The sequence below is a fragment of the Mesoplodon mirus genome (assembly GCF_964341445.2).
Source record: "Mesoplodon mirus genome assembly, chromosome: 15".
Classification (NCBI taxonomy): domain Eukaryota; kingdom Metazoa; phylum Chordata; class Mammalia; order Artiodactyla; family Ziphiidae; genus Mesoplodon; species Mesoplodon mirus.
The window spans coordinates 26,475,168-26,489,839 of NC_138991.1; the positions used below are offsets into that span (position 1 = coordinate 26,475,168).

At 44.3% G+C, this 14,672-nt stretch overlaps 1 protein-coding gene across 3 annotated transcripts in view; it reads right to left on the minus strand.

Annotated features, from left to right (window-relative positions):
* The window catches only part of KIF3B (kinesin family member 3B), a 38,111-nt gene that overhangs the window by 11,321 nt on the left and 12,118 nt on the right, over positions 1-14,672 (minus strand). For all 3 annotated transcript variants that reach the window (XM_082643398.1, XM_082643399.1, XM_082643397.1), the window contains 4 exons: positions 4,187-5,656; positions 1,127-1,228; positions 790-912; positions 563-681 (listed from right to left, as the gene is read on the minus strand). In XM_082643398.1, the coding sequence (XP_082499524.1) occupies positions 563-681; positions 790-912; positions 1,127-1,228; positions 4,187-5,590 (1,748 nt within the window). In that variant the 5' untranslated portion in view covers positions 5,591-5,656. The remainder of the gene's footprint in view (positions 1-562; positions 682-789; positions 913-1,126; positions 1,229-4,186; positions 5,657-14,672) is intronic.

Below are 14,672 nucleotides of genomic sequence, written 5' to 3' on the forward strand. Positions count from 1 at the left end.
TGCCGTGGCCCAGGTTCAATCCCTAGTCAGGAAACTGAGATACCGGGAGCCACGCAGCACTGCCGGAAAAACAAATGACTTGTATACTTTAAATAGGTGACTTGTATGGTATGTGAATTATACCTCAGTAAAGCTTTTTTTAAGAAAAGAACTGTGGTCATGTATGTAGGTATATAGGAATGAGATAACATGACGTAAGATTTGCTTTAAAATATTTTTATGAAAGATAGAGGACAAAAGATTGTTTATCATGGAATCTGGGTGATGGGTATTTGGCTGTTCATTATACCATTCAGAAAATTCTAGTTAATAAAAGATTCCCTTTTACCAATAGATAGAAGCCTTCTTTAAAGGCAGGAAGGTAGAGTGGAAAGGAACTTGGAGATCATCTCAGTTAACAGATGGGACCCAGAGACAGAAAATAACTTTCTTTGGAATAAACAGAAGACAGACAAGGTGGCAGGAGATGGGGTGGAGAGAAGTAGGGCCCTGTCCTCAGGGGTGTGTTTCTGCCTGAACACACAGCAAGTGCTGGGGGAGCCCTGGAAGGCCCAGAACTCACTTGAGTTTCAGCTCCCTGGTGAGCTCATTCTGTGTCTGTTCCAGCTCCTGCCGTTCCTTGATGTGCTCTTCTTGGAGGTCATGGATCTCTGCCTTCACTGCCTGAAGCTTGGAGAAGAGCTGGAACCGACAGGAGAGGCAGGTGAGAGGGCCAGCCCTCTAGACAACAGAGTTCTCCCTCTGCCCCAAGCCTCAAGGCACCTCTGCCTGGCCTCGTTCCTTTCATACCTTTTTGAGCTTCTTGGTCTTGATGTCCACCTCTTGCTGCAATGAGCTGTACGTCTCTTTCAGTTCCAAGGTCTCCTCGTCGCGGCTTTCCATCTGTTGCTGGATTTCTCTTTCTCGACGTTTCTGAGCAACATCACAAAAGTGATCAGGGTGCCTAGAGACAAGGTCTATACAAGAATATGGGGCTGGGTGCTCCAGATCAGGGTCTCCCGCCAGGAAGGGGCTGACACACTTCAGTTCCGTTCCCTTTGAAGAGTCTAATACAAGAGATGTTTGCTCTGTTGCATTAACACACCTCACCCCACCCCATTCTCTCCAAAAAGGCATGAAAAGTTACCTGCTCTGCAATTTCCTGCCGTTTCTGCTCCAGGATTTTCTGCTGTTCGTTTGTATGATCTACTATATTCTTTCCTCCAACGAGCAGCTTACTCTCCATGGCCTTTGTGAGGAAAAAGCAGAATCCATCTGATGAGTGGTCTCCCTCAGAACACAGCTCCTCACAGTGAAGCCCATGAAAGATAAAGAGCTCAGGGCTGAGCCCAAGGGGATGAACTCTGGGGGAAAATATAGTGTGCTCAGCTGTACCCTTCCCATCACGGGTGGGGCTGAGGCCGCTTCACTGGGGGCTTTATCTTGGAAACACTGAAGATACAGCTTCCCCAGACGTACATGAATTGCAGCTTTCTTTTTAAAAAACACTCTTTTTGGTTTGTTTGTACAAAGTATTTGACCCCACTAAGAACCTATTAAGCACCTCCTATGTGCTAGGTACTGAGGATGCAGCTGTAAATACAAATCACAAAGCTGAGAGTCCACGGAGGGCCACAGACAAGCAAGCGGCCTCTTACCCTACGGAGCCAGACCCCATCAGGAGGAAAAGACCGAGTAATAGGGGAGAGGCACACTGGAGGGAGAGAATTCTGGCCTTTGGAGGAAGTCAGGGAAAACTTCCTGTCTCAAGGAATTAGCTACGGAAAAAATTTTTTTTCAGAGGGTAGGGTAGGGAGTGGTGATACATGAAGTTGGCAAAGCAATCAGGGGTCAATTCAAAAACCTCCAAGCCCTGTTAAGGGAGACTAAGCTTGACCCTGAGAACCGCAGGAACCACGGATGTGTCCTTTGAGCATCAGGGTACAAAATCACATTTGTGTTTTAGAAACAAAACTCCCCTGCGACAGGAAGAATAACTGGAAAAGGGCAGGCTGGGTGGAAGGAGAGCAGACAGGAGGCAGTTTTAAGGGTCCAGGCCTGGGCTAGGGCAGTAGTGGTTGCGGAGAGCAAAGTGGATGGGTTCGAGAGAGGCAGGATTCAGAGGCTTCAGGGAGATGGACAACAGCTAGCAATGATAACTCTTCGGAGTCTGGCGAGACTGAGAAAAGGCAGGCAGGAGCAGGCTCTGGGTGGCCGCGGGCATCTCCGTGGAGATGTCCAGTAGGCAGAGGCTATCGGGCTGGGATATTAGGAGAGAGCTCTGGGCTGACTATACAGACTGCAAGCCTTCAGCATTTAGATGGTGGCTGAAGCCAGGGGAAGGATTTGCACCTGAAAAGCATGGAATCCAAAAACCCCACAACCTTGCTTTTAAGAAACTTATACCCCTGCCGCCATGTTTCCGGGAGCGCTTGAAATTTTCCTCTTCTCTCAAAACGAAGGGGCTGGACTGATTACTAACCCTCCCCTCACCACACACACCCTTCTGCCTCTAAAATTCTTTTGTCCTGTGATCTTACAGCATCCAGGGATGGAGAAAGACAGATGTAATGTCATTCTCCCATAAATAAAACTTGTAAGAGGTACAGTGACCTTGAGGTGATGCTGAGTCTTGCCACACTAGGCTTCTGAGAGCTGCCCAAATATCCCAGGTTGTTTAAAGGGTCTAGGTGGTTCCTGGGCTTGAATAACAGATGTGATCTTAAAAAACAGCATGGAAATCAAACATGGGTACACCCAGTTACACAAGTGCAGGAGTGAGGAGGGGTGAAGTGACATAATGGAATCCCATTGTAAGCCCCTCCCTGGAACACAGTTACCTCCTAAGTGTGTTGTATGTGACTCCATTTTCACACCAGGTCTTGAAAGTCTTGGAAAGGACCCCTGCCTCTGAAGTAAAATAGGACCCAGCTCTGTGAAAGGGCTACTGTGATGCCACAGATAAAGTACAGCTTCATATGGTAGGGGAAGGGGAAGCAAGAAAGAGATCACTTGTCATTTTTAAATTAATAAACATAGATACATTTTAGAGTAGAAATTAAAGTTTGCACAAATTCCATAAGATAGAACTTCAAAGGAATTTTGGGTTGTGGTCAAGCAGCAGTCATCCTCAGATTTCCAGAGCTAGCTCTGCACTCTCTTCTGTCATTAAAGCCCTGTGGCAGCCCAGAGTCCAGGCACCTGATGGAATTGTACACTGTGGACAGAAAGAACGCTCAAGAACACTCAAAGAACACTCACAAGGGGCACCTCCAGGCTCTAGAATACAATTCAGCCATTGCCACACAGTGGTTGACTGCAAGGGAGCCTCTGGGCGGGGGTGGTGACGGAACTGTTCTGTATCTTGCTTAATCAGAGACACAGCATATTAAAACCACAAGGAGATACCAGTGTATATCTACCAGATATACAGAAAGTCAAGTCTGCTAATCACAAGTGTTGGTAAGGATGAGGAACAACCAGGACTCATACCCTTCTGGTAGAAGCTTCAATTCACAGGGCCACGTTAGAAAGTGACATCTCATTGTCTAGCGAAGTTGAAGCTACACACACCCTAGGACCTGACGGTGTCAGGAAAGAAACTCTCACGCACACGTGTTCTCCTGGAGCCAAGTGCAAGGAATTCAGGGCAAAAAAAAAGAAACAGAAACAACCCACACGATCAGGAGAATGGAATACCATGGAATTCTCAGAACAATTATAATGAATGAATCACAGCTTCAGGCATCAATATGGATAACTCTCATTAACATAACATTTAGCAAATAAAAGTAGATCACAGTAGTGGGATTCCATTTATATAAAAGATAAAAATTATGTGAAACTAAAACTATCTTTTATGTAGAGATATATATACACATTTGGAAAAACTATAAAGAAAAGCAAGGAAAGAATAAACACCAAAACCAAGATAACAGTTACCTCTGAGCAGGTGGGGACACAAAGAGCTTGTAAAGCTATGGATGCTGTTCTGTTTCTTACACTGGGCCGCGGTTGGGGAGGGGGTACATGGGTGTTAGTCTTATTGCTGTCAAAGAAAAATTGTTTTTCTTCATCCAATTTAACAAATGTTCCTTGGACACTGGGTATCACAAACCCTAAAGAGACACCATCCTTCATATCATTTTTTTGATAAAACAAAAAGATTTTAAAGAAAAAAGACCACGCCTAAGGCAGGGTACAGTACCTTGATTTTGGCGCCCAGCATCTCGGCAGCATCCTTTTCCCGCCGCAGATCCTCCATCTTTTTCTCCTTCTCCTTTAGCAGCCTCATCTTCTCCTCTGCAACCAAGCTGTGGTCCTCTACAATGGCCCGCTTCTCGATCTCCAGTTTTTCTTGCTGTTCCCGCCAGTAATCATCCTTATCATCCCCTTCGTCCTCACCCTCTTCTCCCTCCTCCTCCTCCTCTTCCCCACCCCCACCCCCGCCACCGCCTTCCCTCCGCTTCTCTCGCCTCTTCCTTCTGCCAATGGACCGTTTTTCTAGCTGGGCCTTGAGCCGAGCAATCTCTTCCTGGAATTCTCGAAGGAGGGCATCCTTAGGGTCCTCATTGACCCTCGGCTTGTTCTTAATGTTCTTGGCACGGTTGGCGTATCTCAGAGTGGTTAGAGTCTCTTCTACATTGTACGAGGCAGGCCCCACGTTGGCCACCATCACAGTTTTAGCATTGCCACCGAGAGAATCTTGGAGGAGCCTGGTAAGCTTTGAGTCCCGATATGGAATGTGGGTGCTTTTGCCGTCCACCAGGGCGGAGATGACGTTACCCAAGGCTGAAAGGGACAGGTTGATCTTGGTCGCTTCCTTCAATCTTTCCCCTTGCGCACCGGTCTTGGCCTGCCGTTCGCTGCCAGCAAGATCTACAAGGTTCAGTTTCCCTACCCGGATGTGGTTTTCGCCATCGAGGCCCACCTCACTGCACTCAATGGTGATGACAAAAATCGCATGCGAACGGGAACTGTGCTCGTTCATGTTGGTAGCACCGACAGAGCGGTTCTGGTTCCCCACATTCATCACGTGCTCTATTTCCTTCACGCTCTTCGTGACAAAGGAAGACAGGTCTTTCACGTACACTCCAGTGTCCGGCCTCTCCTTGAGCTCGAGCCTTTTGGTCTGATCCTTTGAGAGGAGATCTCGGATCTCCTCCTGGTAGATCTCTAAGTAAGAAGCCCTGACCAGGTACTGTTGATTCTGGGATCGAGAGATATGGGTGAAGATGTGATCAAACGAGTTAGGGATGACCCCTCTTTTTTCAGGGTCGCCCCGGACTCCTTCCATCGTGTACGTTTTCCCAGTCCCGGTCTGTCCATAAGCAAAAATCGTCCCATTGAAACCCTGCAGGACGGAGTCCACCAGTGGTCGGAACGTCTCGTCGTAGAGTTCAAACTGCTTGGCGTTCCAGTCGTAGACGGCATCAAAGGTGAAGGTCTTGGGCATTTCATGGGCCACTCCCTTGGGGTTCTTCACCGACACCTGCCCCAGCTTCACGTCCACATCTACCACCTTGTCGTACGAAGCAGCCTTTTCCTTGCCATTCATGGGCCGACAGCGAACCACCACCCGGACTGACTCTGAGCTTTTCAACTTTGACATGATGAGCTCTGACCGGGTCGATCTTAAGGGCTATGAATCCAAAATAAGTCTCACAATGCTAGGGTCCTAGGAAAAACAAAACAAAAGTAAGCAAGGACAGTACAGTTGTCACTGGGGGCTGCTGAAAAGCAGACGACACACCCAGGTCACCTCCATCTTGCCAGCCTTCTGACAGCTGCACTTAATAACTTCACTACATTGGATATTTCCTCATGGGATCTTAACCAGCTGCAGTGGGAAAAATAAAAGCGCTAGTCCACCTATAGTGTTAACTAGCTTGTCCTCCCTTCAACTGATATTTTATCTTATACTACAGGCTGAGGCAGCTGGAAACTTTATAAAAGCCTGGGTAATCTTACATGCTGTGGGACTACTACAACCTCTGCACAGAGCCATTTGGAACTATCTATCTAAATTTAAAATGCACGTCCCTTTTGATCTAGCAGCTGTATTTCTAAGAATTTATCCTACAGATAGAAGGATATCTGTGTTGTGGCATCATTTGTGGTAGCAATAGATTGCAGGCAACCCCAATTCCCATCAAGAGGGGACTGATTAAATAAATTTAATATATTTAATATATACAAATCCTGGAATCCTGGGCAGTTACTAAAAAGAATGTGCTAACCTAAACGCAACCCTAAAACAAGATATGTTGTTAAGTGAAAAACGCAGATGAGGAACAACATGTATAGTACAGTTTACATATGCATGCTACAATGTAAGTATATATGTAAAAGTGGTAACAGTGGCAGACTCAGCAGGGGAACTATGGGCCCCGATGACACTCAGAGGTCTAGAGAGAGAAAAACGACTTCAACACTCAGAGGTCTAGAGAGAGAAAAATGACTTTTCACAGTACAATTGTTTGTACTGTTTGAATTTCCTATCTTGTACTGGTAATACTTTTCCATTCTAAAATCATCAACTATGGCTTGTGCAAAATGTATTCAAATAAACAAGTATGTGGGGTAATACATTACAAAGAAAGCACTTATCCAATCAATAAATTTAATACAATTTGAATGCAAATAAGAAAATAGATGTTAAGAAATTTTTAAATAAAACCAAAAACAGAACTTCATTTGGTGCTGAAAAACTCAGGGAGCAGAAGGAAGTATGATTAAATGGGTCCTTTGGGCAGGCGTAGGGAGCAAGCAGATCAGAGCAAAGCGGTATGTGCGAGGACCGTAAACTCCCGAAAACCTCAGTGCAAGGGCTTTTAAAAAACAGGTAAGCGGGCTTCCCTGGTGGCACAGTGGTTGAGAGTCCGCCTGCCGATGCAGGGGACACGGGTTCGTGCCCTGGTCCGGCAGGATCCCTCATGTCGTGGAGCGGCTGGGCCCGTGAGCCATGGCCACCGAGCCTGCGCATCCGGAGCCTGTGCTCTGCAGCGGGAGAGGCCACAACAGTGAGAGGCCCGCGTACCGCAAAAATAAATAAATAAATAAATAAAACAGGTAATTCACATGGTTCTTGATCAAAAGGCCCTTTGGTGACAGGTCTCTCTCCTTTACCTGTTCTCCAGCCACCCAGTTCCCTGCTTACAAGGTGAGTGTTATTAGATTTTTATCCTCCTCAACTAGTTTATGCATAACAAGCAAATATGTATTAATACATACTTACCCTCTCCCTTTTTACACAAGTGTAGTATGTTATACACAGTAATATGCAGTGTCCTGCATCTTGCTTTTTTTTCATTAAACAACCTATCTTGGAGTTTGTTCCCCTCAGTAAATGCAGAGCTGCCTTGTTCTTTATGACAGCAGAAAACTATCCCTCTGTATGGAAGCATCATTATTTATTTAACCACTACCCTAGCACTTAAGCTGTTTCTGATATTTTACTGTGAAAAACCTAGGACCACATCCTTTCATGTGTGGGAAAATCTATCTGTAAGGATAAATTTCTAGAAGCGCAATTGCTGGATCACAGGATATACGCATTTGTAATTTTAGTAGATACTTGAACAGTAATAACAGGATCCTTTTTGGTTGTGAGAATGACCTATTCTTTGCCAACAAAAGGTGGGAAAATGTGAAGCAGGGCTGGGTCACTCTAGGTATATATGCTGCAAGTTAATAAATAGAGAGTCAATATGTTCCTCCACTGGTCCTTCATAAAAACATTGTTCTGCCGCTAAGCGCATGGAAACATGAAAAGTTACTTTTCATACTTCTTCTAGTTGTTATATTAATAAAATAATGTTGTCTAGAATGCAGAACCAGGAGACCTCTTACCCTCTCTTCACCCATTTTCTGTAAAATCTGTAAAATAGGGGTAATTCTTCATTTTGGATGCTTGTGAGACTAAAAGCCACTTACAAAGGTGGAAGTACCTTGTGTACTAATATAAAGCTGGATTAAAATTAACTAATACAGTTTCATCCAAAACCCTTGTCAAAGGGTCATTCCAGAGGTTACTAGTGAGCCCTAACTTTATGCATTAAGAAACAGAAAGGGGTGGGTGGGGAACGGGTCACTGGAGAGGATCAGTTCTTTTACATTACATACCTGGCAAGAGGCCGAGCTGTCCAGCTTTTACCTGTCAAAACAATGTGGCCCCAAGCCTGTTTAATAAAAAAAGCCTGTGGCGGGCTTTCTTGCAGATCTTGATGTTCAGATGCTTCTGTTACAGCTGCGTATATTTTTAAGCTCTCCAAAACAATAAAAACAAAGGAATGATAATGACCTACAATAATCTTAAAAATCTTTTTAAAAAGAAGTAATTCCCAAAGCCTGAGTCCCCTTAATTAAATCTCCTTGATTTGGAACACAGAACACCATTTCTTTTCTGAACTCACAGAGCTCGGCTGAGCTAGTCATGTACTACTGACATATTATTTCAGGAAGATGGACTAATTTAATTTCCTGCCACCAGGGCTTAAAATCTTGCTGTGGGTCCTCCTCAAAGGAGAGGGTTTTCTTGGAAGGATGCCCTGATTCTCTTTCTTTACTTTATTACCTTCCTTCTCCTTCTTCTGGTCAGTCTAATTACAGTGATAAATCTTTAAAGGAACTCACAGCATTGCCAGGAAAGAAGGAACCACAGGTCAGCAGTTCAGCATTCTTGTCCTGAATACTTTTTCTGCTAGAACTTGTCATCCCGATGTTAACAACCACTATTTGAAAGGCTACTACACGAGAAAAATTGAGTCTTTCCCTAACTTCAACTCTTTTGTCCACTGAGGAAATCAGTTGCACATTTCTCATGGCAGCCACTCTCTTCCAGAATCTTTGAGGACTTCCCTGGTGGCGCAGTGGTTAAGAATCCGCCTGCCAATGCAGCGGACACAGGTTTGAGCCCTGGTCCGGGAAGCAACATGCCACGGAGCAACTAAGCCCGTGCGCCACAACTACTGAGCCCACGCACCTAGAGCCCCTACTCCGCAACGGGAGAGGCCACCGCAACAAGAGGCCCGCGCACTGCAGTGAAGAGAAGCCCCCACTCGATGCAACTGGAGAAGGCCTGCATGCAGCAACAAAGACCCAACACAGCCAAAAATAAATAAATAATTTTATTAAAAAAAAAAACTTACGTTTGGATTCACACTCTCTCACCCTTGCTAGCTGTCATGGAGTCCACCTCAAATTCTAGAACCAGGTGCAGATTGGATGCTTAGTAACGACTGGCTTCCTATAGAGATTCTAGGACAGAGGTCACAGACTGGTCACATTCTACCTGCCCCCACTCGCCCCAACTAGAGAAAGCCCGCATGCAGCAACGAAGATGCAATGCAGCCAAAAATAAATAAATAAATTTAAAAAAGAGAGAGAGTGGTGTCGTTAAAAACAAAAAACAAAAAAACTCCCCAGCAATTCCATGTCTATATTTGTGTATGTCCTGGTGAAAAACCTTTGCACCTGTGCACAAGGAAACACAGACAAGGATGCTTCTTGCAGCACTGTTAAAATAATAGAAAACTGGAAACAACCATCCATTTATAGAGGAACTGAAAAATAAAATATGGTATACTCATATTACAGATAGTATACTATTCAGTAGTTCAAAGGAATAAATTAGAGCAGGGGTCAGCAAATGACAGCCCACAGGCCAAATCCAGTCCATAGCCTGTTTTTGTAAATAATGTTTTACTGGAATACAACCATACCCCTTTGTTTACATATCATCTATGGCTGCTTTAGCTATAAAATAGCACAGCTGAGTAGCTGCAGCAGGCAGTATGGCCCACAGAACATAAAATATTTACCACCTGATCTTTCACAAAAAAAGTGTGCCAACCCTGAATTAGAGTTATATATATTTACATGGATAAATAAATAGGTTGAGTGGAAAAGCAAGCTGCAGAGTGACGATTATGACTAAAAACTTAGAAAACAATATGGTGCTCATGGATTTGCATTTATGTATACATAAGTATTCCCCCAAATGGGTAGAAGGATATACAACAATTTATGATAGTGGCTGCCCAAGTTGGGCAGGGTGAAATGTAGAGAATGGGACAAGAAATGTGAAGAATTTTTCAATTTTATCTGTAATATTTTATCATTTCTCCTAAAAAAAGAGAGAAACAGGGACTGAGACTTGAAACAAATAAGAGAAAATGTTAATGATTATCAATTCTGTTTCCTATATTTTTCTCTGAATGTTTAAGATTTATCAAAAAAGAAAAAAGAAAACCAGCAATTTCACATTGAAACAGAAAAACCAGATTTTCTGCTTCTCTGGAATAATGGGAATATTTGACAGCCCAGGCCCCAAGTGGCAGCAATGGGAATTGAGTGCCGGCTGCCCCTCTACTGGGCCCGGCCACCCAATCCTCCCCAGCCCACACTCCCTGCTGTCTCACACCCAGCATGCTCTGCTCATTTATACTGCCTGTCCGGCTCCTGTAGGCATCCCTGTCCATGACCAAATTCATGTATACATGATCTAATTGAGAAAGGCCTGCCATGCTAGTCCATCTTTTTTTTTCTCTTTTTAATATTTATTTATTTGTTTGTTTGTTTGTTTGGCTGTGCTGGGTCTTAGTTGTGGCACGAGGGATCTTTGTTGCGGCATGCATGTGGGATCTAGTTCCCTGACCAGGGATCAAACCCGGGCCCCCTGCATTGGGAGCGTGGAGTCTTAACCACTGGACCACCAGGGAAGTCCTAGTCCATCTTTTAAAATGACATTTACCGGGCTTCCCTGGTGGCGCAGTGGTTGAGAGTCCGCCTGCCGATGCAGGGGACACGGGTTCGTGCCCCAGTCTGGGAAGATCCCACATGCCGCGGAGCGGCTGGGCCCGTGAGCCTGCGCATCCGGAGCCTGTGCTCCGCAACGGGAAAGGCCACAACAGTGAGAGGCCCGCGTACCGCAAAAAAAATAAATAAATAAATAAAATGACATTTACCAAGGCTCTGTAATGACATGGAATATGCTTAGAATAAATGAAAAAGCAGTTTACAAAATTGAATGCATGCAATCACAACTGTATAAAAATAAGATACACATCAAAACATTAATAGTGGTCCACTTTGTGTGATGGGACTACATATAGGTGATTTCCCCTGCTCCTTCGACATTTCTATACTTTTCAAATTTTCTGTAACAAGCATGTGGTATCCTCAAATGGGGAAAAAATAAAGGTCTGGCAATTCACCAGAAACATCCCTGCAAGGAGGAGCAATCTGCGGGCACACAAAGCGCATACTAATGCATCTTTAATCAATGCACTCCAATGCGATGTCCTCTAAGATCTGACCGAGCAACCACCTGCCAATTGCCTGGCCTAGAGTTCAAGGACTCAGAGTGTCTGAAAGGCAGCCCAAACTATGGATCACAGGGGCCATCAGGAAAGCACTGCAACACTCAGGCAAGAAGATAAAAGTGACTCCCTGTTAACCAGCCCAAACCAAGTCCCTGGGCAGGTTTTTCTCAGGGGAAGCAGCTGTTTCTACTCTGTATCCAACTCATCACCATCAACACTACGTTCTTTCTCAACTGTTGCTATTGTTTTGAAGTATCTGGACCCCTTGTCTGCAAACACTGAACCAACACCAAGAGAGCAAGTCCAGCTCTGGGTCTCTGGTTCCCATGACGGCCAGTTATCAAAATGTGAATTACACAATTTTCAGAACAAGATTATTCATCTCCAGTTGAAAAAATAACATCACTGTCTGGAGAACTTTTAAAAGGACATGGAATGTGTGTTGAGGGACTAGTCCTATATTTGCTTCTATGTACATAAAATATATCTGAAGGGATATGCTAGAGCCAGATATCAACACTGGTTGCCTGTAGGGAAAAGAGCTGGGTGGCTGAAGGCCAAGAGTATAAGGGAGGCTTTGCAGTGTATATCCTTTTATACCTCTTGAATCATGTAAATATATTACCTAGTCAGAAAAATTAAATTAGGGGAGAAAAAAGATGGAAAAAATCTGTAAAATTAACTATATCCAGGTGTTAAAACTCATTTTTCTCTTTTCATCTATCCACCATGAATATAATGTAATAAAATGTTTTAACTGATGAACAAAGGGTCCGAGTAGTAAAACTATTTGTCTCAGCTTCATGGTAAAGCTTCATAAAAGAGCTTCTATGAGGTCTACAGTAATGGAAATCCTTAACTTTCTAATGTCAATGTAGCATGTCACACAGCCTCAGCCATAAAAGGCATTCAGAGCAAAGATGTCAAAATAACAGACTAATAAAGTATATTCTGGGGACTTCCCTGGTGGTCCAGTGGTTTAGACTTCGCCTTCCAATGTAGGGGGTGCGGGTTCGATCCCTGGTTGGGGAGCTAAGATCCTACATGCCTCGCGGCCAAAAAGCCAAAATATAAAACAGAAGCAATACTGTAACAAATTCAATAAACACTTTAAAAATGGTCCACATCAAAAAATAAATAAAATAAAATATATTTATTTTAGTGTAATATAGTGTAATAACAGGCACTGTTTATAAACACAAGGTCATCTTTTTTTTGTAAGCCAAACAGTTGTGTGAACTGTCTAAACACTTTCAATCTGTCTCTTACAGTACCTATGAGAGCCACAGAATCTCAAACTGGCACATATTATTTGAGGGCATCTGAGCAGTCAATATCAAAACACTGAAATGCAATACTCGAAATGTAATACTCCCTTGAGACAGCAACTCCATTTCTTGGAACTATTTTAAGGCCTTCAGTGAATAACTGAATACATGTGCAAGATGTATGTACACCTTTATGTTTATCTCAGCAGCATCTCTAACCACTTAAATACTCATTGATAAGGGACTGGTTAGATTATAACACATCTCTACAATGGGAAATTATGCAGTCATTAAGAATGGCAATATAGGGCTTCCCTGGTAGTGCAGTGGTTAAGAATCCACCTGCCAATGCAGGGGACACGGGTTCGAGCCCTGGCTTGGGAAGATCCCACATGCTGCGGAGCAGCTAGATCCCACATGCCGCAGAGCAGCTAAGCCCGTGTGCCTAGAGCCCATGCTCTGCAACAAGAGAAGCCACCGCGATGAGAAGCCCACGCACCGCAACGAAGAGTAGCCCCCGCTCACTGCAAGTAGAGAAAGACCGCATGCAACAACAAAGACCCAACGCAGCCAAAAATAAATGAAATAAATAAACTTATATATAAAAAAAAGAATGGCAATATACTTCTAAGTATTTACACGTGGGAAGATGCTCATGACATTTTGTTGAGTGAAAAAAATCAGGCTACCAGGGACTTCCCTGGTGGTACAGTGGTTAAGAATCCGCCTGCCAATGCAGGGTTCAATCCCTGGTCGGGGAAGATCCCACATGCCGCGAAGCAACTAAGCCCATGTGCCACAACTACTGAGCCTGCGCTCTAGAGCCTTCGAGCCACAACTACTGGGCCCACGTGACCCAACTACTGAAGCCTGCCTGCCCAGAGCCTGTGCTCTGCAACAAGAGAAGCCACTGCAATGAGAAGCCCACACACCACAACAAAGAGTAGCCCCTGCCCGTTGCAACTACAGAAAGCCCTCGCGCGGCAACGAAGACCCAACGCAGCCAAAAATAAATAAAATAAAATAAAATAAATAAATTTATATTAAAAAAGCAGGCTACCAAACAGAAGACTTACTATGATGCGATTTATGTTTACATGTGTACATGCACAAGTGCAGAGAAAGTTGTGAATGAGACAGTGTAAAGTCATGATTCAAAGCATGAACTTGAGTATTCAACAGGTCAGCATTTGAATTTCTGCTCTGCCACTTAGCTATAAAATCTTGAGAAGGGCTTCCCTGGTGGCGCAGTGGTTGAAGGTCCGCCTGCCGATGCAGGGGACATGGGTTTGTGCCCCCGTCCGGGAAGATCCCACATGCCGCGGAGCGGCTGGGCCCGTGAGCCATGGCCGCTGAGCCTGCGCGTCCGGAGCCTGTGCTCCGCAACGGGAGAGGCCACAACAGTGAGAGGCCCGCGTACCGCGAAAAAACACACACACACACACACACACACACACACACAAAATCTTGAGAAAGTTACATTGTCATAGTTTCTTCTACAAAATGGGATTAATAACACCTACCATAAAGAACTGTTCTGAGGATTATTAAGTAAGCTAATAAATGTCAAATGGTTAGCCTAGTGCAAGTTGTGTAATAAACACTCAAGAAAGGCAAGCAATATTGATCTCTGGGGGGTGAGCTTGCAAGTGGTTGTTTTTGCTTTCTTTGGCCTTCTTCACAGGTGCATGTATTTTGTTTCTTACAATCAAGCAGGGGGATGGCAATAAAGCTATTTTTTCTTTGGGGAAAAAAAGTCTAGTAACTTGGTTTCAGCTTACACATCTTAGGAAGACAGGCTACTTATCTGGAAAGAAACCTAGAAAGGTCACGGATAAGAAACATGAACAACTAAATGCCTGCTCTGAATTCAAATTGGCGCCAAGCACTCCCTGTCACTTGATGACCCCAACAGGCTAACAAAGAAAGCATTTAACTGATAAGGGGGAAAAAGAGGCAAAGAAATCCTATTTTGTGAAACATTCATAACATACATTCATAAAAAAATATATTCAGGGCTCCCTGGTGGCTCAGTGGTTAAGAATCTGCCTGCCAATGCAGGGGACACAGGTTCGAGCCCCGATCCAGGAAGATCCCACAT